Genomic DNA, 25239 nt, shown 5'->3' with positions numbered 1-25239 from the left:
TTGCTTTTAGGGGTTCTGGTAATAAACCCAGGGCTTTATGCACGCTAGGCAAGTGTCTACCACTAAGCTACGCCCCAGCCTGTGAGTTCTTTAGTGTTTAGCTTGTCTTTTGGCTGACTTTTTATGGATGGGGTTGAACCCCTGACTGATAGATAAGCCTTCTTTACCACTGAGCCACAGCCCTCTTTACCCTGTGCTCTGACTGGGTCTCACTAAGTTGCCCAGCCTGGGTTTGGACTCAACTCTATAGCCTGGGCAGGCCTTGAACTCCAAGTTCTCCTTCCTCCCCAGCCTGGCTAGTTTTACTTTTTAATATTAATAACACATGCCTTACTTTTTTTTTTTTTAATTAGGTTTGGTAAGCAAACTTATTCATGACAAGAATATTATTCAGTTATTTAGAAATTGTATATAGATCAATTTAATGCTAAACTTTATAATGATCCATTAAAGGGGAATTAAGATATAAAACCATAGGTAGTTACCTTTGGATAACAGATATATAATATGTATATGCATCTTCTTAGATTGCCAAGCACATGCTCGTCAGAATCTTAACACTGGGTGACAGATAAATGGGGCATGGACAATTTCAGGTTTTTAAAATTTCCTGCAATAAGCATATATTGCCCCAATAACTATAATAAAAGATTGGCCACTTTAGTATGTAAAAGAAGGTAAGAAGAAAAACTTGTGGAGCAAGAGTGATTCCTTAGAATTATTGTGATGACTTAATGTTGGTAAAGTGGCCTTTCTAGGTATTGATCATTTCCCTCTGTGTAAAGGTGATTTTAAAAATGGACCAGTTTGGAAATGGGCTGGAAGTGGATCAGGCACGGCTGGGCATGTGCAAGCAGCTTGGGGACGTGTTCACGGAGGAGAAGTTCCGGTACATGTGTATCCTGTCAGGCTGTGACTACCTCTCCTCCCTGCGTGGGATTGGCTTAGCAAAGGCCTGCAAAGTACTGAGGCTGGCCAATAACCCGGACATTGTTAAGGTAGGAGGGACCTTCACTTTACGAAGGAGCAGTTAACAATAGAGGGAGTTCAAAATGGATTTTAAATAGTCGTCTCTGGCCTGTGAGTGTGCCTAAGGGAAAAGGTGACTGGACATGAGAACTCTTGACTCCTGGATCCTAGTACTTAGGAGTAGTTCTTGGGTGTCTGGTCTAAGTATAAGGATCTTTATACTCTGAAAAGTTTTGTATGGTAATAATTTTTGATTATGTGGATTATAGCTCTCAATATACTGAATTAGGAGTTTAAACAAAAATTTGAATATTAATTCATTTGAACTAAACAAAAAGCTCTTTCATGTTAACAGAAATCACGAAGCCAGCACTCTTACCCCATCCTGCACCATCACAATCTACCCTCCATTAAAATTGTTTTGGGACAAGGTTCAAACTATACTAATAAGGACACCCCGTAGTCCTGCTAATATGTTCCCAAATCCTATCCCTTTCTTACGAGGAGTGTCAGGAGGTGGTGACTCCTAAGTTCACATAGGTGTCACAAAAGGTGAGCCAATAGAATTAAACTTAAGAACCCAGACGTCTTGTCCAGGTATACTAGGAGAATCAGCAAGTAAATATCTAGACAAAAGATGTATACATCCTGGAGGCACACTTCTTGTTTTGGTAGTAAAACACATAGGATGTCTCTCAATATGTCCATAAAAAGAAACATTAGTGCTAGTTTTATGGAGAATGTAAGGATTTCCTTCTCCTCCCATCAGATTAGTATTATGAGTTACTGCTTTTATGTTAGGGGCATCCCATGCAGTTAGATGGAAAAGTGGGGGGGTCTGGAACGTAAGTGTAATAATGACCACCATAGTGGGGCAGTAAAGTACCTATTTCTTGAGGCTTATTAACTTTAATTCCCTTTTTCTCTAAAGCATGCTGCATTATGTTTCCGAAGAGTCTTCTTTCTTTACACTTCTTATGGCCCATGACTTCTCAGAAAGTTTCTGTTCTTTTCACCTCTCCTTGCCTGATCCAGCTCTTACCCAGGGAGCTTTTGAAACCCTTAGGTAAAGTCCTGTTCTTACTGACAAAGGGGACTTACCTCTAAGGGTCCCTGTTCTGGGCATCAGTTGCTGAAAGTGCTTTAAAAGGTATTTCTGGAAATGTACACTTCCCATAAACTGGATATTTTGCATTTTGGACGAACAGTGCAAAACTGGTCATGAGACCAGAGTTTTGAAGGAGGTGGCGTGGCTGTGTGTTCTGTTAAAAGGTTTTTTGGTGTAGATAAAAGCAATTGATTTTTTTTTCCCTCTCAGTCTCCAGTGTCAGGTGTAGAATCGACACACTCCCTCCTCTTCAGCTTTACACGAAATATTTTTATATCCATTGTTAGGTTATCAAGAAAATTGGGCATTATCTCAAGATGAACATAACGGTGCCGGAGGATTACATCACAGGATTTATCCGAGCCAACAATACTTTCCTCTACCAGCTAGTGTTCGACCCCATCCAAAGGAAGCTGGTCCCTCTGAATGCCTATGGAGATGACGTTAACCCCGAAACCCTGAGTTATGCTGGGCGGTATCCTTTCTGAGCCATGTGGTTGAATTCACTTACTCTGTTAACGTTATTGGTAGTAGCACAATATTTTATGTGAGACTTTAGTGAAAAAAGAAAGAAAACCTTGGAAATTGGTCTTACATTTTATGGTGCAGATTGTCATATTTTACTCAACTCCGAAAAACTGTGTTAGTGAAGAGTTAAGTTTTTGAATGTGAACCCGAGGCTCATCTGTGTAGCTAGTGATTGCTCCAATGGAGTTGACCGCACTGGCACCAGATCACCTGCTCTGAGCAAGTGAATCACAGGCCTGATTCCTCAGCACTTTCCCCACATCTCTCTGGAAAGGGAGGAATTGACTTGGGCTTCCCTTCAAGAAGATGGGCAGCTCCTTCAGGGACACAAGCCAGCTACCCTGCCTGTTATCAGTGATGCTGATGTGAACAGTAGGTGGGATCTATGTACATCATAAACCTTGAAGATTCTCTGTGGTAATGGACAACATTTTCATTCCTTAGTGCAGTATGATTCGATTGCTTGTGTGTAAGGACATTCTCCTTAACCTTACCAACCCAGGTATGTTGAGGACTCCGTAGCTCTGCAAATAGCACTTGGAAACAGAGATATAAATACCTTCGAGCAGATTGATGACTACAGTCCAGACACTATGGTAACATTTTAAGAACTGCTGTATAAGAGCACCTTTTAGTTTTGACTCAAGGACTTTGAGGCAAGGCTTTCTTTGCTCAGCAGCTGTGAAAGTATTTTGGTACTCAGTGCTATGCAGAGTGTACATGGAAACAACTCCGCCTGGGGGGACAAGCATCTGTAGTCCCAGGATTTGGGACCCTGAGACGCGAGAATTGCCATTCAAGGTTAGCCTGGGCTATATAGTGAAATCTTGTCTTTTTGTTTTGTTTTTATGAAGTCTTGGCTGTCCTGAAACTCACTATGTAGACCAGGCTGGCCTCGAACTCACAGAGATCCACCTGCCTCTGCCCCCTGGGTGCTGGAATTAAAGGTGTGTGCCATCACATGTAACTAATGACTTTTAAAGAATGATTAACTTAATTCTAGAGAAATTATCTTTTGAAATGTAGAAGTATTAGGCTTTTAAAACTAAAAAGAGCTGGGCGGTGGTGGCGCATGCCTTTAATCCCAGCACTTGAGAGGCAGAGGCAGGTGGATCTCTGTGAGTTTGAGGCCAGCCTGGTTTACAAAGCGAGTTCCAGGACAGGTGCAAAGCTACACAGAGAAACCCTGTCTCGAAAAAAAAAAAAAAAAAAAAAAAAAAAACCTAGAAAGGGACTAGGTGATATTTTTAAAAGACAAGCATTTGTTATAACTATATGATACATTGGGCGTCTTGTTTCTCATTTCACACCATTCAGACTCTGTGGCACTTGGCATTACTGAAAACCCAAAACATGACCCTTGAATACAAGCTGTTTAGGCTCATTCATAAATTAGCAAACATTTAATGAGCGCCCTGCCATGTGTCTGAACTCTTCACTGCCACCTTCATTATATGTATTCTTTACGACGCTGTGTCCTGGGAGTTCGCACCATCTCTGCTTGTTCAGTTTAAACCCTTTCTCAGAAGTTTTATGCAAGTCTCGGTGATGCCAAAGCGGCTTTTGTTTTCTCCACGTGGTACCAAGTAAGTCTGACACAAGCTAGTTCTTTCAAAACTAGATCATTTGGGTTTGGATACAACAAGTTTCTCTCCGGGCTTGGGCTGAGGCATGAGGATCAGTTCAACCAGCCCAAACTACGGGAGAGCCTGTTTCATCTCAAATAACTAATTAAAAGTGAACAGATGGCTAAGTGCAGTGGGCGACTACGTTCAGCACATGCCTCTGCAGTCCGGTGCTGTTTGAAGGCTGTGGAAGTGATTGTGAGCTGTGGGATTATTGTACACAGACTTACAGACACTTTCACTGGCCTCACTGTGTTGATCTTTTTAGAAAGATTTTTTTTTTTTGGTTTTTTGAGACGGGGTCTCTGTAGCTTTGGAGCCTGTCCCTAGATCTCACTCTGTAGAGCAGGCTGGCCTCGAACTCACAGAGATCTGCCAGCCTCTGCCTCCTGAGTGCTGGGATTACAGGCATGTACCACCACCGCCCCGTGGAAGATTGGGTTTTATGTCTTAGAAATGAGCCGGTGGGTAGACAGTCCTAGGAAGATAATACATGTTTAATGGAGAAGGGTGAGGTTAGCAGAGGAAAGGAATTTTGAACGGTAATTGAACATTACTATAAGCAGGTACAGTAGGAAATGGCTATTTCTCCTGTGCAAGTAACCTTTCTCCTTGTTCTTTTCTAGCCTGTCCACTCAAGAAGTCACAGCTGGAATGACAAAGCTTGTCAGAAGTCACCTGTTGCCAACAGCATTTGGCACAGGAATTATTGTCCTAGACTTGAGGTGAATGGTGTTTCCCACGCTCCTGGGTTGACGGAAAAGTCAAGTACCGTGGGCCTTAAGCAAGTGATTAGTACTAAAGGGTTAAATCTTCCCAGGAAGTCTTCTGTAGTGAAGAGACCAAGAAATGGTATGTATTTCATTTTTTCTAAATGCTGATGATTGTTGCTTATGGGTCTCCTGCTTCCTCTGGGGTCGTTGGCTACCAGCCCACGAGGGAAGAGGGAGCAGAAATGGTGAGGAGCAAGGTTCAGGCTGCTCTGAGTAGGAGAGAAAGACCCTCCGAAGTCAGCTCCAATCAGAGCACTCAGTTCATTCCAGGGAGTAGGGGGACGGACAGCAGCTGCGGAGTCACCTAAGGGTGCTCTTAGTATGTTGCATTTGCAATTGGCAGCAGGTCCCATCATACAGCTGGGAGCACAACACCTGATTATCACATGGGTGGTGGGGAGAGCATTTGCAGGGAACTGTGTCAAATTTCACTAAAGATACGTCAGGCATCCAAGCTCAGGGACAGCCCAAAGAAGGTCAGGCAGAGAATAGGATCCCCCCCTTACAAAATGGAAGATGCGGTCTTCCATTTTGTGCTGAGCTCAGAGAGCTGCCTGGACATGATGCATTGCATGTGGTGGTCGGCGGGTGCTCTGCTCCTGCAGACAATAGTCAGGTGTGCACTGGCACACTCAGGCCCTTCTCCAAGGCTGCTTTTACTATTGCAGAGTCAGACTGATTACGCCTATTAGCATGCTTATCATTGTTCCTGTCATTGGCTGAGCTCAGGTTGAATTTCTCCAGTTGCTGTTCAAGCCAAGTGCAACGACATTTTAAACTTCCATGTAGATTGTTGAAACTATGGCCCCTGTGTCTTACATTTTAGGTTATAATTGTGTTTGTCTATAAAATACTTGAGTGAGCTGGGACGCCCGCCTTTAATCCCAGCACTCGGGAAACAGAGGCAGGCGGATCTCTGAGTTCAAGGCCAGTCTGGTCTACAGCTCGAGATCCAGGACAGCCAGGACTGTTTCACAAAGAAACCCTGTCTCGAAAAACTTAAAACAAAAACAACAAACAAACAAACAAAAACAAAAAAAAAACCAACTTAAGTGAATTAGAGAAAGTACAGGAATCTAGGGCCCTAGACCTTGTCTCTTAGGGTGTACAACTTGCTACAGATCCTTGTCCCCAAGAAGTGGATGCTAACTATCCACTGGGATACCATGAGACACTAGAAGTTCCCAGCTATTGGTGCTAGCAACCTGTTGTTATAAGAAACTGAGCTGGGGGGGGGGGGGGGGGCTGGAGAGATGGCTCGGTGGTTAAGAGTGCTGACCATTCTTCCAGAGGTCCTGAGTTCAATTCCCAGCACCCACATGGTGGCTCTCAACCATCTGTAATGAGATCTGGTGCCCTCTTCTGGCCTGCAGGGACACATGCAGGCAAAACACTGCATATATAATAAACAAGTAAATCTTAAAAATAATAAACAAGTAAATCTTAAAAAGGGGGGCAGGGGCAGGGGCTGTTCTTCCAGAGGTCCTGAGTTCAATGCCCAGCAACCACATCGTGGCTCACAACCATCTGTAATGAGATCTGGTGCCCTCTTCTGGCCTGCAAGGACACATGCAGGCAGGACACTGTTGTATACATAATAAATAAATAAATCTTAAAAAAAAAAAATAGAAAGAAAGAAAGTGAGCTTGGTCTGGCATCTGTTGCTGAAGGCTCCTATAGTGTGTGTTTCCTTTCCTTCTCTAAAGGCTCGTAGTGTCCTGCCTAGTAAGCAGACTTAACTTTTGCTGGGGATTAAGATAAAGTTTATTGAACTACAATTTCTTTTTTTTTTCTTTTTTTTTTTTTTTTTTTTTTTTGTTTTGTTTTTTGTTTTTGGTTTTTTGAGACACAGGGTTTCTCTGTAGCTTTGGAGCCTGTCCTGGACCAGCTTTGTAGACCAGGCTGGCCTTGAACTCAGAGATCCACCTGCCTCTGCCTCCTGAGTGCTGGAATTACAGGCATGTGCCACCACCGCCTGGCTGAACTACAATTTTTAAAACTATGTTTTTCAAGGGGAGGGGAGGGGGGAAGGTGGGGGTGGGGGCAGGAGGGGGGAGGACGGGGGAACCCATGGCTAATGTGTAAAATTAAAGCACAAATATAATAATTAAAAATAAAATAAAACAACTATGTTTTTCTTTAAAAATGAATATTTTCCTCTAGAATTTGGCAATCCCAACCTATCTTACCACTTTTTAAATTTTATTTTACACTATTATTTATTGTTGTTGTTATTATTATTATTATTATTATTATTATTATTATTATTATTGAAGCAGACACATGTATGACAACGTGTGTGAGTGGAGGTCTGAGGGCATCTTGCAGGAATCGGTTTTCCCTTTCCACTGTGTGTGTCCCAGGCATCAAACTCGAGTGGCCAGGGTTGGTAGCAGGTGTCTTTACCCTGTTTTCCAGCCCTCCTACCAAGCTCTGCCTGACTCCAGGAAGTGTGCATTTAGGCTGCAGTGGGGTGGAGCTGAGCAGACTGAGAACTAGCTGAAGGACCTAAAGTGCTGCAGCCCTGTCCACGTTCCTACTTTCCTCGGCTTTCACTTTCTGTAGTGCACACTTGACCCCAGCAACTCTCCTTGGCCTCTTGGCATGGTAATGAAGAGCCGAGCTGGAACACAGTCACATCTACCTCAGAAACCACAACAGGGGGTAAATAGTTGATGGTTGTATTGGAGTATTAAAAACTTTCAGTCATTAGTCATAGCTTTGTATATAAGCTTCCCTCCAATTTTTTCTACACTTAGAATAAAAATATAGGGGGATAGAGAGGTTAAGAGCACTGGCTGCTCTTCCAGAGGTCCTGAGTTAAATTCCCAGCAACCACATAATGGCTCACAACCATCTATAATGAGATCTGGTGCCCTCTTCTGGTATCCAGGTATATATGCAGACAGAACACTATATACATAATAAATAAACAAATCTAATGTATATAGATATATGGTCATTCAGAATCTGTTATGCCCTGAAATTTTGATTGGAGTAATTTCATATAAAATCATACAAATAATTGACATTAAATGTTAACTGATTGAAAAATTGTAAAATGCAGCTAAGGTAATCGTTTTCGAGGCACATCTTTCAAAAAAATAAAATTGGACTGAGTATATCGCTCCATGAGAGCCTTTGCCCAACATGTGCAGGGAAAAAGGATGCTTTGCCTTTGGGACAATAGGACTCAGGCTGTAAGATCCAGGCCAATAGCCAGCAACACAGGAAGCCCAGCTGTTCATGCATGCTTCTGTTCTTGTGTAGAATCGCTGTCCGAAGATGACCTATTGAGTCAGTATTCATTTACAAAGAAGACCAAGAAAACCAGCGGTGGAGACAGCACATCTTCCAGCCCTTCTGAAATGTCTGTACCCAACCTGGATGACAGGACTGCCCACAAGACAGAGGCGCACACTCCATCTAGGACAAGGAACAGGTTCGCAGTGTTGTTACAGAGGAAGAACGAAGAAAATGGCGCAGTTGTGGTTCCAGGGACCAGAAGCAGGTACCGTGTCCTCAGAACACCTCATAAGCGGGGTAGCCTCATCTGCGGAAGCCTACTGTGTGTTTTTTCTCCTGATTGCCTTAGTTACTTCCCTGTGGCTGTGACGGAAGTGCCTGACAAAGGAAAGGTCTGTTAGGTCACAGTCCATCATGTCTATGGAAAGGGGTCTGGAGCAGGAGGCAGCTGGCCACATGGCACCTAAGTCAGGAAGAGGGAAACAGTGACTGCCCAGCTCTTGGTCTCCTCTGTGTTCAGTTCAGGACTGTAGCCCATGAAATGGTGTTACCCACAGTTAGTGTGAGTCTTCATCTCCCTCGGCCCAGTCCACAGGATTCTCACAGGCATGTCCAGAGGCTGCTTTCCTAGGTGACTCTAGTCCATATGAGTCAGCACACCTTAGTTCAGACCAGAGTGCATTGTTGTTCCCGTCCATACCGTTAGTTCTGGGATCCGTCCGTGCAGAATCCGAGTACAGGAGGACTGTAGCCCCTGCAGGCACGCTGTGTGGTCAGAGTTGTGTTCTTTTAGCTTCTCTTTCCGCTTCCCATGCTTTCTCCTTTTGTGGTATTTTGAGGAGCTGATTGATCAGTCTTGTCTTAGTTGTCTTTATGACTATCAACACCTTCCTATATTTCAGTTTATCTTTCAGGATCTAGAAGTAGACAACATTATAGACTAATTGGGGAAGACCAACTGTGAACTGAGACAGGGTTTGGGTTTGGGTTTTTTGTTTTGTCTTCTGGTTGGTCTAGAACTGTGTAGACTAGGCTTGTCTTAAACTCACAGAAATCCCCCTGTCTCTTGTCTCCCAAATGCAAGGATTTAGGAATCCTGGACTCTGTCTTCTCTGTAAAGGTTTACCATATAAATAACTTTCTAAAGATGTGCATGTTATAATAAAGTTTATACCTCAGCCAGGCAGGCGACACAAGTCTTTATCCCAGCATTTGGGAGGCAGAAGCAAGTGGATCTCTGTGAGTTTGAGGCTAGTGTGGTCTACATATCAAGCCCCAGGACAGCCAGTACTATGTTAAGAGACCCTGACTCAAAAAACAAAACAAAAAGTAAGATTTTAAACTTCAATTAAAATTCAAGATCTTTGTGGTCTTTATGCAAGAAAGTAGATATTTGAATCTTGATAAAATACTAAAGATAATCCTGTCTTCCTGTGTCTTGTTAGATTTTTTTGTAGTTCTCCAAATTTTGATGACTATGTACCAAAAAAAGCAAGCATTCATCCTCTAAATGAAACTGCTGTCGAAGGCAAAGCCACTACCAGCCTCGGAGCACCAGACTGTCCAGGCACAGAGAGCTTCAGAGCTCCAGACTGTCCAGGCACAGAGGGCTTCAGAGCTCCAGACTGTCCAGGCACAGAGGGCCTCGGAGCACCAGACTGTTCAGGCACAGAGGGCCTCAGAACATCAGACTGTCCAGGCACAGAGGGCCTCGGAGCACCAGACTGTCCAGGCACAGAGGGCCTCGGAGCACCAGACTGTTCAGGCACAGAGGGCCTCAGAACATCAGACTGTCCAGGCACAGAGGGCCTCGGAGCACCAGACTGTCCAGGCACAGAGGGCCTCGGAGCACCAGACTGTTCAGGCACAGAGGGCCTCAGAGCATCAGACTGTTCAGGCACAGAGGGCCTCAGAGCACCAGACTATCCAGGCACAGAGGGCCTCGGAGCACCAGACTGTTCAGGCACAGAGGGCCTCAGAGCATCAGACTGTCCAGGCACAGAGGGCCAGAAGCTGGTTGACGTAAGTGGGACACAGGATCCAAGTGCTCAGGTCTCAGGCAGTGAGACTGTGTCTTCCGATGATGAGGCTCAGTCTTCCGAGACCAGCAAATTCGAGGGGACCTTTTCCCCGCCCACTCTGGGGACACTAAGAAGTTGTTTCAGTTGGTCAGGAACGCTTGGAAATTTTTCGAGAACTCCAAGTCCCTCTCCAAGCACTGTGTTACAGCAGTTCCGAAGAAAGAGCGAGACCTGTCTGTCCAAGACCTGTGCCGTGGCTGACACGTGTCAGTCCAAGAGTGAGAAGTCAAGCGCCAAGTCTCAGCCCTTGCATGAGGTGGGCTGGTCCTCACGATCTCAGGAAAGCATAGACTCACTGTGCAGTTTAAATGCATCAAACTTTTCCCAGCCTTCCAGTAAGGATTCGGATTCAGAGGTGAGTCTGTTCCTGCAGTCTTGGCTTTCAGACTCAAATGTAGGAAAAAGTGGTGTGTTGATCAGACAGTTGAGGAAATTTTGCCAACACTGTAGAAATGAACTAGCTTTCTCAATTTTTATTCAAAGTCCTCCTGTGCTTCTGGGGCTGGAGAGATGGCTCAATGATTAAGAGCTCTGTAACTGGAGTTTTTCTGTGTCCACCTGGCTCCTGCAGCCGCTCAGACCCAAGTAAACATACAGAGACTTATTTTATTTATAAACTGTATGGCCGTGGCAGGCTTCTTGCTATCTAGTTCTTATATCTCAAATTAACCCATTTCTATTAATCTATAAATTGCCACATGGCTTGTGGCTTACCAGTACTTTACATCTTACTTCTCATGGCGGCGGCTGGCAGCGTCTGCTGACTCAGCCTTCCACTTCCCAGCATTTTCCTCTCTGCTTATCCCGCCTATACTATACTTCCTGCCTGGCTACTGGCCAATCAGCGTTTTATTTATCAATCAATCAGAGTAACACCTCCACAGCCTACAGAAAGAAAGCAGAATCCCCAGCAGAGCACTGGCTGCTCTTCCAGAGTACCCGGGTTCAATTCCCAGCACCCACGTGGGAGCTCACAACTGTCTGTAACTCCAGTTCCAAGGGATCTGACACTCTCACATAGACATACATGCAGACAAAACACCAATGCACGTAAGATAAAAGTAAGTCATTTAAAAACAAAATCCTCCTGTTGGAAAACTTGAGTTTTATTCACGTGAAAGGCCTCTCTGTCCTTCATTCCTTCTACTCCTGGACACCTACACTGGTACTTCCTGGATGGCTCCACTGACTAGGACTAGAGTGCCACACCCTTGTCTTCTAAGCAGTGATGGCCAGGAGATGAACTGATACTGTGAATTTACTGTTAATATAAATTTTAATTCAGCTAGCATTTCATGGCATATGAAGGAATGGGTATGTTAATGATTTCATGTTCATTGTATCTTAGTACTTTGGAAATAGTTTCCTTTATTCTTTTTTTGTTGTTGTTGCTGGTAAACTTCCTTTATAACAAAACAAAATAGCAATTTTTCTTTTGTTTGAAATTTTAAAAGCACTTAATCTTTTTATATATATAAAACATTTTATTCTGACTTCAATTTCTTTTTATTTCTGGCACCGATTTAACTAACATCAAAGCCTTAACTGAATATTACTCGTAAATCGTGATGTATCATAGCTGGTTTTCCTGGCCCCACCCTGTGGTCCCACAGCCTCTCAGACCCAAGTGAATGCACAGAGGCTTACATTAATTAGGAACTGCTTGGCCCTTAGTTCAGGCTAACTACCGACTAGTTCTTACACTTAAATTCAGTCCAATTGTGTTAATCAATGTGTCACCACGTGTTCCACAGGATTTACCTGTGTGCCATTACATGCTGCTCCCTGGTCAGTGGGCTGGCGTCTCCTGACTGAGGCTTCCTCTTCCCTGAATTCTCCTTGTCTTCTTCTTCTTCTTTTTTTTTTTTTTTTTTTTTTTTTTAAGATTTGTTTGTCTATTATTACATATACAATGTTCTGTCTGCACATATCCCTGCAGGCCAAAAGAGGGCACCAGGGCACCAGATTACAAATGGTTGTGAGCCACCATGTGGTTGCTGGGAATTGAACTCAGGACCTTTGGAAGAGTAAGCAGTGCTCTTAACCTCTGAGCCATCTCTCCAGTCCCCCTCCCTTTTTTATTAGATTTATTTATTATGTATACAGCATGTATGACTGCAGGCCAGAAGAGGGCAACAGATCTCATTACAGATGGTTGTGAGCCACCATGTGGTTGCTGGGAATTGAACTCAGGACCTCTGGAAGAGCAGTCAGTGTTCTTAACCTCTGAGCCATCTCTCCAGCCCCTCCTTGTCTTCTTATCCCACCTAGACTTCCTGCCTGGCTACTGGTCAATCAGTGTTTTATTAAACCAGTGTACAAAAGCATTATTTCATGGCATTTTCCCTTTTCTGTTGAATTAATAAGGAAAATTTTAACTTTAACATAGTAAAATTATATATAACAAAACAGTTATCAAACAAAACAGTTATCAAGCAAGAATTACAGTTACAATATCTAGTCTATATTTGGCAAATTCAAAGAAAATATTCTATTTATCCTATATTTGTGAGTCTAAGGTTTCATATCTAATTTATCTTTTATCCTAACTAAGGGAAATTATAATTATCTAGTCTTCAACTGCATCAAAGACCTCAGAAGGATATAATATTATCTAAATAAACAGGAAATGCTCTGTAAGCAACTTCCAAAATTCTGGAAACGACAGAGACAGCTGGCTACCTGGATATTTACCCAAAGTTTTTCTGCAATATTGGGGCATCCATTTTTCAGCCTATAGGCCTAGAGTCTCTCAGTTGCTTCTCTCTGTGTCCTGTAGAATGTCTGGCAGTTTCTTCTGCAAAGCGGGAACCTGAAGAACCATCTCGCCTTACAAAGTTCAGTGGTCACCTTTCTATGGGTCCTGCATGTCCACTCGATACAACATTTTGTCAAGCAGTCCAGCCCAGAACAGTGTCTTGCCCAAATGGCTATTTTTGCCAAGAAGAAGATAAACTCTATATGGAGTATCTTCAATGCCCATCTTCCTCTTTGAAGTAAAGAAGTGCTTCCAGGAGCAGACTTGTCTCACTGTCCAGAAAGTCTAAGCTCTTAAAACATTTTAAATGCTATATTCTGTAGGTCTTTGAAGTATTTGAAGATTACCTACCTAATTGAATTATATCTATATATACCTAGAAAACTTAACGTGACTATAAGTTTGACTATCAAAGAAGACTAATTATTAATCTGTATTTCTTAATTATCCATTACAATTTAAATGAGCTACACAAACGTAATGCCTTAAACAAGAGTAGAAATATCTATACTGTATAACAAAATTAAGTTTGTATCAACAAACCAAAATTTATACCAATGTAAAACACTTTAAACAAGTTGTTCCTCTTTTTTTGAGCTGAGGATCGAACCCAGGGCCTTGTGCTTGGTAGGCAATCTCTCTACCACTGAGCTAAATCCCCAACCCCTAAACAAGTTGTTCTTTAAAAGTAGGTTCAAGCCAGGCGGTGGTGGCGCACGCCTGTAATCCCAGCACTTGGGAGGCAGAGCCAGACAGATCTCTGTGAGTTCTAGGCCAGCCTGGACTACAGAGTGAGTTCCAGGAAAGGCCCAAAGCTACACAGAGAAACCCTGTCTCAAAAAACAAACAAACAAACAAAAGTAGATTCAAAGCTGGGCGGTGGTGGTGCATGCCTTTAATCCCAGCACTTGGGAGCTACACAGTGAATTCCAGGAAAGGCGCCAAGCTATACAGAGAAGCCCTGTCTCAAAAAACAAAACAAAACAAACAAACAAAAAAAAAATTAAAGGTAGGTTCAACAATCCACCCTTTTATCCTATCATATTTGTACTATCCCTTTTCCTTCTTTAGAAAGAGATTGCATTTATAATAAATAACAATTTGTAACCAACAATCTAAACAAAGACAATCATCCATAACCCATTTTTTGGGGGGAATGTAGGCGTGGTTTTCTAGGCGACTTCCTGCTGATAGGGGGTGCTGGTAGACTTATGGGGGTCCTGAGAAAATTCGAGATAATGGTCAAGTCCTGGGAAGAGTGGCTATAACCTTTGTTGATAGGTACCATCTGCTAAGGTTCAGGAGGTCTGGCTTGATCAGATCTGATCCATCTTAACCTGGAACAAATCCATAGCCTCTTGCTTCCTGTGGAAACAAAAGCAGAACCTCTTTTCCAAAGCAACATATCCTTAGACATAAATTTTGAACTCAAGATATCTTTGAGGGGCTGGAGAGATGGCTCAGAGGTTAAGAACACTGACGGTTCTTCCAGGGGTCCTGAGTTCAATTCCCAGCATCCACATGGTGGCTCACAACCATCTGTAATGAGATCTGACGCCCTCTTATGGCCTGCAGGGATACATGCAAACAGAATACTGTATACATAATAAATAAATAAATCTTTTTTTTAAGAAAGGGGGGGAGGCTGGAGAGATGGCTCAGAGGTTAAGAGCACTGCTTACTCTTCCAAAGGTCCTGAGTTCAATTCCCAGCACATGGTGGCCCACAATCATCTGTAATGAGATCTGCAATGCAGACAGAACACTATGTACATAATAAATATACAGAACATTGTATACTAAATAAATAAATCTTTTTTTTAAAAAAAAGGGCTGGAGAGATGGCTCAGAGGTTAAGAGTACCCTCTTCTGGCATGCAGGCATACATAGAGGCAGAACACTGTATACATAATAAATAAATATTTAAAAAAAGATATCTTTAAAATATATATCTTGGTTTAACTCAGCAGCTTTTACAATCAAATGTCTCTCTGCAGTTAAAAATCCCAAAGACAATATAATCCAGACTGTCTATGTGCTTTTCATCTTTACATGGCTTATTTATATTACTTTCGCTGTCTCTTTAAAGACTTATCTTTTAAAACTATTTATTTATTTAACTTCCTTTTCCTCTTTCTTTCAAGCCTATGTACATTTTTTACATATATTGTAAACTGCTTAAAGTTTTATTTAATCTGAATCTGTCTTACTGTGAATCTATAATCTTTCTGTGACCAGAAGAGGGTTTTTGGTTTTTTTGTTTTTTTGTTTTTTTGTTTTTTTTTTTTTGGTTTTTCCAGACAGGGTTTCTCTGTGTAGCTTTTCGCTTTTCCTGGATCTTGCTCTGTAGACCAGGCTGGCCTCGAACTCAGAGATCCGCCTGCCTCTGCCTCCCGAGTGCTGGGATTACAGCCGTGTGCCACCATTGCCCGGTGAGATTTTAAACTGCTAAAACTGCATGGCTAGAACCAAGGCAGTAGCCTTGGCTGCTTGCTCCACCCACCTAAGCGTCCCAGCATGGCAGCAGTAAATTTACCACCATTTTGGGGGAGCCATGCTCACCAGTGACTCTGGGAAGCAGTAGGTCCATGCCTCCATCTAGCAGCCTGAAGCCCAGAAACCTTTTTTTTCTGGTACTAGCAAAAGCTATGTCTGTGACGCAGTGCACCATTCGGCTTGGAGATGCCAATGTGTACAGAGGCGGGAATCCATCATGTTGTGGTGAAACCCAAATGCTGCAGTATCTCACTGCCCACATGAGACATGAAACAGGAACCTGTTTTTCATTCCATTTAGAATTGCTTATTAAGGGTTGGGTGTTTAGCTCAGTGGTAGAGTGCTTGTCTAGCAAGCGCAAGGCCCTGGGTTCGATCCTCAGGTCAAAAAAAAAAAAAAAAGAATTGCTTATTAAGTATTCTCAGGTTTTAGGTGGAAACTCAAGCCATTGGGCACCATTTGTACCTGAAGTTTTCCTGACCCCGCCCCGTGGTCCCACACCCACTCAGACCCAAGTGAATGCACAGAGGCTTATATTAATTACAAACTGCTCAGCCATCTGCTCAGGCTTATTATTGACTAGTTCTTACACTTAAATTCAGTCCAATTTTGTTAATCAATATGTCGTCACGTGTTCCATGGCTTTACCTGTGTGCTGTTACATGCTGCTTCCTGGTTGGTGGGCTGGTGTCTCCAAACTTAGCCTTTCTCTTCCCTGAATTCTCCTTGTCTGCTTATCCCATCTATACTTCCTGCCAGGCTCCTGGTCAGCGTTTTATTAAACCAGTGTATAAAAGCATTATTCCACAGCAATGTACTTTGAAATAATGTAATGGCTTTATAGCCTTGTTTAAATCTGTTACCTCAAAGTCATTAGTACTGTCTTATCTTCACCAAATATAATTACCAAACTGTAAGAACAATTAAAATTGTGGTACTGTTTGGCAAAACTTTGCTTGACAATACTGAATATTGAATGGCATGTAATAAATGCATATAGCTTGGTAAAATACTCACTTTACCAGCCAAGCCTTCCAGCTAACCTGAAAATACTCAAAACTTTTAGATTTAGTCATAAGAAAATAGCCCTTAAAATGTGGGGATAAATCATTTCCACTTGAGGGGTTGGGGATTTAGTGCAAGGCCCTGGGTTCGGTCCTCAGCTCTCGGGAAAAAAATCATCTCCACTTGAAGAAAACTGAAGTCAGTGTACGTATTTGTGGGTTGTTTTTTGTTTGTTTGTTTGTTTTTTTAAGATTTGCTTATTTAGTACAGAAGAGGGCACCAGATCTCATTACAGATGGTTGTGAGCCACCATGTGGTTGCTGGGAATTGAACTCAGGACCTCTAGAAAAGCAGTCGGTGCTCTTAACCTCTGAACCATCTCTCCAGCCCCTAAATGTACGCATTTGAATTGGAAGTCTGTCCCACTTGTTTAGTGCTTTAGGAGCTTGTCAGCACTGCAGCTGCTGCCATTGAGGCTTCTGCCTTTCCTTTCCCTTTCTCTCCTTTCTTTTCTTAAATTAAATTTATTTATCTAATGAATATACGTGTGTGTGTGTGTGTGTGTGTGTGTGTGTGTGTGTGTGTGTGTGTGTGGTGGCACATGCCCTGGTGCACAAGAAGGGATCAGAGGACAGCCCATAGGAGTCATTCAGTCCTTCTACCATGCCCTAGGGATTGAACTTGGGTTGCCAGGCCCTGCCCACACAAGGAACTGCTTCATCAGCTCCCTGTCACTTGCTTTGTCTTCAGCTGCTCCATGTTTAATACTGTCCCGTGATCTGGAAGTCTTTCATTGAACATGAACCTCTGCTACATGGAATGTTGCCTCTTAGGGCCATTTGAGTTACCAGGACAGTTGCCAGCTCTCACACATTTTTCCACAGAAGCATCGCTGTGTGGAGGACATTGTGAGCCTGCTGAGCTCCTATAGGAGAGGGAGCCTTTTTTCTTCCCCAGCACATCTTTCCGTTTTGTTTACTCTGTAAGCTTTCAGCTCAATAAGGAGATCCTCTTCTGCTCCCACGCTGTGGGCTGCGCATGCTGAGAGCCACTCTGTCTCCTGGGATAAACATCTTCTACCCTAACTAAGGTGGTGTTGAAATAGGCCTGGCCAGGTATGAGGCTGCATGCTTGCACTCCAACACTAGGAAAGCCTGCCTGGGCTGCACAGCAAGACCCTGTCCCACAAAACGCTTAAAAAAAAAAAAAAATTAAAAACAAAAAAAAAAGGAAAGAAAAAAACTAAGTGAGGACTCATTCATTGAACGTCCTTTTGCCCCCACATACAGTAAACCCCTCTTACGAGAAATGGTTAATGCTCAAAAAAATTGAATTCATAGTTAGGCATAATATTCCTTTGATTTATAAATGTTCCCAAACAATGCTGTTGAGTCTTTGGTTTGGCTTGTTTGTTTTTGCTGTCTTTTAGGCTTTGTTTTGAAAGTCTGTTGTCATTGTGTCATCTGAAGTGCTTCAGTGTTGGAGCACTTGGGTGACAGTTCTTTGTTAAACTAGATCCAGCCATTCACCTAGCCAGGGTCTAACCTTAAGAGTCTTACCTATGACCCTATTGTAAGAAATTGTTTGCCTGGGCATGGGGCAGCTCTGTAACCTCAAATTTGGGGGTTGCAAATTTGGCCACAACCTGGGCTACATGTCAAACTCCTGTCTGAAAAGTAAGTCATTGAAGATGGATGTGATAGTGTATATCTGTAATCTCAGAAATTAGGAAGCAGGGTGAGGAAGCTGATGTAAGTTTGAGGCAGCTTGGTCTGTGTAATAAGTTCCTGACCATTTGGCTACAGAGCAAGAGACAATGTCAAAAGAAAAGAAATTAGCCTCACCACTTCCACCACAGCTGTGAGCTACGGCAGAGAAATGTGAAGGTCTGTAAGGCATAAGGCCATCTTGGGTCACTGTTAAGTGCATGATAACAGTATAGAATCCCAAGAGGATTCAGGAAACCTTAGAGAAACGCCAAGTGCTGCCTTCATTTACCAGCCTTCCTATTGATGCATGGGGATAAGCATGGAGAGAAGTCTGGCTACCTGGAGAGTCTGGTGCTGTGGAACTGAGGCAGAGGAGGGCCTCCACATCACTGCTGATGTTAAGTGAGCATCTGTCAAGGCCCTCAAAGGAGGGCCCATCTTGAAGGAAGCTGCTGCCCATTTTACAGCACAGCTAAGAGCGAGTGGGACTGTGCTGGTTCCGCATTCTGTAGTCAGAGACTTGGAACTGTTGCCAAGTAAGAGTGAGTCCCCTTAGAGCAGGAGACTGCGGCGGTGCTGCCCATATGTGCATAGGTGTGCAGCATGGGAAACCCTCTAGTAATCATAACCTCAAAGAAGAATGATTCTCCCTCTCCCAGGAGCTATCAATTCATTTTATTTCCCATGTTTTTATGTCTTTCATAAAATTATGTTATTTACCCGAGTTTCTCATTTCATACATTTTCTTGAATATTGGTTGAGTTGTCATAAAAACTCAAGGAAGCTGGGTATGGTGGCCAGCCTGGTCTACAAAGTGAGTTCCGGGACAGCCAGGGCTGTTACACAGTGAAACCCTTTCTTGTAAAGCAAACAAGCAAACAAACAAAACACGCAAGTAAATTTTTGTTTTCCATCTGGGAAATCTAGGAATCGGATTGTAACGACAAGTCACTTGATAATCAAGGAAGTCAGAACTCCAAGCAACAATTACCTCCCTTTTCAAAGAAAGACACACTTGTAAGGAGTAAGGTAAAACATTTAGAATTATTTTTAACTTCAGAAGCAGTGTATACTTATTGCCAGAAAATGAGAAATATACACAAAAAATTTAAATTAAAATATCTATATTCTGAATTTAAAAAAAAAAATACCCACTTTCAAACTTCTTTGGAAACCATATGTTCTTGCTTACCTTTGGATGTTTAGTATGTTAGTTGGAACTTTTCTCTGTTTCTGAAAGATCTTTTTCCATGTACATAAGTAATAAGTATTTCTACATATGTTATATAATCCAATTTATGATTGTTTACCCTAAAATTTTTAATTAATTTGTGAGAATGAAGTCCATGGTAAGATTTGCTGTGTATTGCCAAAATATCTGTTAATCCCAGTGATCAAGAATAAGACTACTACCACAATTTAAAACCAGATTTAAAGCAAGCTTTAATTAAATACAGGCCAGGTAGATGGGTTTCCAAAAGATGGCCCAGAATCAAGTTTTGCAAGGGCTTGAGAAGAAAAACCCATAATATAGTTCATTGCATTTTCCGGGACAAATATACATCCTGACATATTTCCTGCCTACGTAACTCCTGCCCACATGTGATCAAGCACATCTGGTACAGATGGGTCAAACGACTTGTTTAGGGGGGTGAAAACATGTGGCTTGCTATCTCCCATAAACAGTAGCCTCCACATCACCATCCCTGACTTCAAGCTCTACTATAGTGCTGTAGCAATAAAAACAGCTTAGTACTGGTATACAAACCAACATACAGACCAATGGAATCCAATTGAAGACCCTGACATTAATCCACGCACATATGAACACCTGATTTTTGACAAAGAAGCCAAAACTATACAATGGAAAAAAGAAAGTATCTTTAACAAATGGTGCTGGTATAACTGGATGTCAATATGTAAAAAAATGACAAATTGATCCATATCTGTCACCAGGCAAAAACTCAAGTCCAAGTGGATCAAAGACCTCAACATAAATCCAGTTACACTAAACTTAATAGAAGAGAAAGTAGGAAGTACTCTTGAACGCATTGGCACAGGAGATCACTTCCTAAATAGAACACCAACAGCACAGACACTGAGCACAACAATTAGTAAATGGGACCTCTTGAAACTGAGAAGCTTTTGCAAGGCAAAAGACACAGTTAATAAGACAAAAAGACAGCCTACAGAATGGGAAAAGATCTTTACCAACCCACATCTGACAGAGGACTGATCTTCACAGAATATAAAGAACTCAAGAAACTAGACATCAAAATACTGAACAATCCAGTTAAAAAATGGGCTAGAGAGCTAAACAGAGAATTCACAAAAGAAGAGTCACAAATGGCTGAAAGGCATTTTCTTAAAGAAATGCTCAACATCCTTAATCTTCAGAGAAATGCAAATCAAAATGACTCTGAGATACCACCTTACACTTGTCAGAATGGCTAAGATCAAAAACACTAATGACAGTCAATGTTGGAGAGGATGTGGAGCAAAGGGAACACTCCTCCACTGTTGGTGGGAATGCAAACTTGTACAACCACTGTGGAAATCAGTATGGTGGTTCCTCAGAAAATTGGGAACTGAACTACCTCAAGACCCAGTCATACCACTCTTGGGCATATACACAAGGAATGCTCAATCATACCACAAAGATACATGCTCAACTATGTTCATAGCAGCACTATTTGTAATAGCCAGAATCTGGAAATAACCTAGATGCCCGTCAACTGAGGAATGGATTAAGAAATGTGGTACATATACACAATAGAGTACTACTCAGCAGAGAAAAACAATGACAGCATGAAATCTGCAGGCAAATGGATGGAACTAGAAAATATCCTGAGTGAGGTAACCCAAACCCAGAAGGACAAACATGATATGTACTCACTCATAAGTGGATTCTAGATGGAAAGCAAAGAACCATCAGACTGCAACCCACAGAACCAGGGAGGCTGTGTGTGTGTGTGTGTGTGTGTGTGTGTGTGTGTGTGTGTGTGTGTGTGTGTGTGTATATATATATATATATATATATATATAGAGAGAGAGAGAGAGAGAGAGAGAGAGAGAGCACAGGGGGACCCTAGGATGACTGGCTTATAATAAGTTTTGGTTTTACTCAATTACTGAACAAGCCTCAATGAAACATTTCACTATTAAGATAAGAACTTATACTGTATCAAGGTGATAATAGAAAAATAAATTAATTTTAAAAAAAAGTAGAGAAAAACAAACGAAACAAAAACAAAAAGACGTTAATGCCATGGAAACTTAATGACTCAGCAACATTGTCCCACACTTCAGGAGACTGAAGCCCAGCTGAAGGCAATGTGTGCTGTTGGGCTGTCTTCTCTTTCTCTATGAGAAGCACTACTGAGGCTGAGAGTGATAGACAGGGCTGGGATTCCAACTTTGGCTCTCACATACCCAAACGCCATGGGCCCAGGCAGAGCTCTGGATTTTGTTTAATTTTTCAAATTTTTTTTTTTTTTTTTTTTTTTTGAGCAGAGGATCGAACCCAGGGCCTTGCGCTTGCTAGGCAAGTGTTCTACCACTGAGCTAAATCCCCAACCCCTAATTTTTCAATTTTTATGTGCGCTGCCAAGTCAATCTTTTTTTTTTAAAGATTTATTTATTTATTATATAAACAGTACTGTGTCTACATGGCCAGATCTCATTACAGATGGATGTGAGCCTCCATGTGGATTCTGGGGATTGAACTCAGGACCTCAGGAAGAGCAGCCAGTGCTCTTAACCACTGAGCCATCTCTCCAGCCCAGATCAATCATTTTTAAAGACTTGTTCACCCACCTCCCTCTCTATCCTAAGAAACAGTTGCTGTGCGCACAGAAAAATCAGCCCTTAAAGGCTAGGTGTGGTGGCACATGCCTTTAATACCAGCACATGGGAGGCAGAGGCAGGAGGCGCTCTGAATTCCAGGACAACCAGGAATATAGAGACCTTGTCACAAACAAACAATAAAATCAGCCCTTGAGTAGAAACAAAAATAACAAGAGATTTAAGTCAATTATGCTACCTTCACATAGTGGTGTGGCAGACAGACTTAATCACAATATAATTCAGTTTCATGTTGAAATGCAGGAATCTCCAAGAGGTTTCATTAAGTGGGATCAAGGAAGACAAAGTAATTACTCATAGTTTTCTGTGTATGTGGCTTGCTTACTGGATGCAACAAACCCAGCAGCCCTTCTTGAATAAGGTGAAGAGGAAGGGGATGAGACTTGCTTTTTTAACTTAAATTTTATGCCAGGAGTGTGTTGCCTGTTCCATGACTGATTGTTTCTGTTGCAGACAGCTTTAGATTTTTTGTTTCTGTTGCAGACAGCTTTAGATTTTTGCATTGCATATGGGTTATTTCCCTATTCTGGTGTATAAAGGACACTTAGGTTCTTTTAGAGCAAAAGGTTAAAACTGGCGTTTGGGGAGACCCACACTCCCATCTCTAACAAGCAAAATAACAGTAACAAAAACTTATGATTTGTCTTCAGATCCCTGGCCTGTGTAGGTCTAGTTCTATGGACTCTCTTTCTACAACCAAGATCAAGCCCCTGGTACCTGCCAGAGTCAGCGGCCTGAGCAAAAAGCCAGGAAGCATCCAGAAGAGAAAACACCGTGATGCTGAGAACAAGCCTGGGCTGCAGATAAAGATCAGTGAACTCTGGAAAAACTTCGGGTTTAAAAAGTGAGTTTCCTGGTTCCTCTTGGAAGCAGGACAGAGCACTGTCTTGTGTAGCCCGGTCCCCAGCTCTCTGGGCTTTCCTAGGAATCAGTTTCTGTTGCCTTCAGCTCTCAGTCCAGCTTAGAGCTTCTTTTCCAGACCGGAAGTTCCTTTCCTTCTCATTGCTCAGGACTGAATGAGAACAGTGTTAGGCGGGAGCCTAGAGGGGTCTGTGTTGGTTAAGTGCTCACACATGCAACCACACGAACCAGTGTTTGGGCCCCAGTAATGTTAGGAACGTGACTGGTTCTAGAAGACGGCGTTGGGAAGTGCTGAGGAAGCTTCCTGTGAGAAGCCACGGTGTGACTTCAGCAGCAGCTGTCAGGGCCCCACTCGACCCAGCTCTCCCTTAGGACACTTGCTTTATTGAGAAGTACAAGAAACGTAACTATAAACGGGTGCTTCTCTGGCCGACACCGAAGTCAAACACAAGGAGGTACTGCCTTCGAGTGTGCCTACAGAGAGGGCCCACTGGTTACAGACAGAGGATCTGAAGAAGGGCTGGAGAGGCCTTCATCAAGAGCACTTGCTGCTCCTTCAAAAGACCTGAGTTAGTTCCCAGCTCACCAGTACTCACGCCAGGCAACTCACAACTGCCTGTAACTATAGCTTTAGGGGGAAACTGTATCCTTTCTATCTATCTATCTATGGGCTGCTGCTCCCACATCATAAATGCATACATATAATTAAAAGTAAAATAAATCTTCGAAGAAAATTTTCAACATTAAATAAACTTAAGAGTCGTTGAGATAACTCATTAAAGATGCTCTCCTCCGAACCGGGCAGTGGTGGCGCATGCCTTTAATCCCAGCACTCAGGAGGCAGGGCCAGGTGGATCGCTGCGAGTTCAAGGCTAGCCTGGGCTACAGAGCAAGATCTAGGAAAGGCACCAAAACTAATAGACTAGCACCTACATTGGAAGGTTATTTTTGAAAGCAAGAAGAGGCTCAAGGAAGAAAGATTCAAAACCTACTAGAACTATTCACCATAAAGCCTTGAATGTGTTCCATAAGGAATTGACCTAGATTTCTGCAGTAGAGGGTTTGTATACCCCTGTTTTTCCCATTTAGGTTGTTGCTTCTTTAACAGTCTGTACCTGGAAATCGAATTTGTCTTTATTATATTGTTGCAGGGATTCTGAAAAGCTTCCTTCTTGGAAGAAGCCCCTGTCTCCAGTCAAAGATAACATCCAACTCACTCCAGAGACAGAAGACGAGCTCTTTAACAAGCCTGAGTGTGCACACGTTCAGAGAGCAATATTCCACTAAGTGAGGAGTTCCGCTGCCTACAGGAAAACCTTACCGCTTCGAGAGATGTATTACTGTCAACGCCATTTTTAAAATGGAATGCATTTTGTATAATAACTTTGTGACTTTCTTTTGCTCAGCTTTTTATATTTTCATAGAAAGCTAAATAGAAGAATAAGTCTTTGACATTTCTGGGATTTCAGTGCTCATGGGGGAAATCCGACACTGATAACAATCTAAGGGACTCGTTAACATCAGTAGAAAATGGAAAATGGAAATAAATAAATGGAAAGCCACAGGTCTCTGTAGTCATTTATACCCAACAATGGATAAATCACCAGCTTTCAGATTTTCCAGCTGCCTTCCCTGTCTGTCCCTGTAAATTGAAAATAATGTCGCCGACATGGGAAGGGCAGTAGGAGGCACTCTATTGGATTGTAATCATTAATATGCTTAGTTCTCAAGGCCCCACCTGGTTTTCTCTGAAGTGTGTCTCTGAAGTGTGGTGCTAACATCCCTTAGCACTGACTTAACCCTGTGCAAGGTGCTGAAGCTTCAGGGCCTGTTATCAATATATTCTGCAAAGATCTAGGCAGGTTTGGAAGGAACCAGCCACACCGGGGCACATCTGATGTGACCAGAAGGAGAGGGATGGTGAAGGCATTTGTGATACAGATGGCAGATGAGAGAGACCAAGGCTTACAATCCCCCAAAGGGAGTGGGGGAGGGGGGTAAACCCAATTGGATGAATTTGAAAAAGACCTAATCCAAAGATCACATCTGAGTTCCCTGTGAACTGTGAACATTCCTGTCACTGAATAAGTCAGCTTGGGCTGACACTGTCTACAGGTCTTAAATGTCAGAAAGTAAGTAAAATGTGCTGTAAATGCACAGTGGTTCAACGCATGGAAGAGGGGTGTTCTGTCGTCGGGAGCCAGGCAGGTAGTTAGT

The 25239-nt window shown here is 42.6% G+C and overlaps 1 protein-coding gene across 1 annotated transcript in view; it reads left to right on the top strand.

Annotated features, from left to right (window-relative positions):
• Exo1 (exonuclease 1) overlaps positions 1–24494 on the top strand; it is a 32403-nt gene extending 7909 nt beyond the window's left edge. Inside the window, exons 7-16 of the mRNA XM_036202750.1 lie at positions 786–998; positions 2365–2552; positions 3108–3201; positions 4857–5082; positions 8274–8514; positions 9695–9777; positions 10219–10685; positions 19225–19326; positions 22812–23005; positions 24174–24494. Of these exons, the coding sequence (XP_036058643.1) occupies positions 786–998; positions 2365–2552; positions 3108–3201; positions 4857–5082; positions 8274–8514; positions 9695–9777; positions 10219–10685; positions 19225–19326; positions 22812–23005; positions 24174–24309 (1944 nt within the window). The 3' untranslated portion in view covers positions 24310–24494. The remainder of the gene's footprint in view (positions 1–785; positions 999–2364; positions 2553–3107; positions 3202–4856; positions 5083–8273; positions 8515–9694; positions 9778–10218; positions 10686–19224; positions 19327–22811; positions 23006–24173) is intronic.
• Positions 24495–25239: the final 745 nt, after the last annotated feature.

The sequence above is a fragment of the Onychomys torridus genome, chromosome 11 (genome assembly GCF_903995425.1).
Source record: "Onychomys torridus chromosome 11, mOncTor1.1, whole genome shotgun sequence".
Lineage (NCBI taxonomy): Eukaryota > Metazoa > Chordata > Mammalia > Rodentia > Cricetidae > Onychomys > Onychomys torridus.
This window is presented reverse-complemented; position numbering and strand designations above follow the sequence as displayed.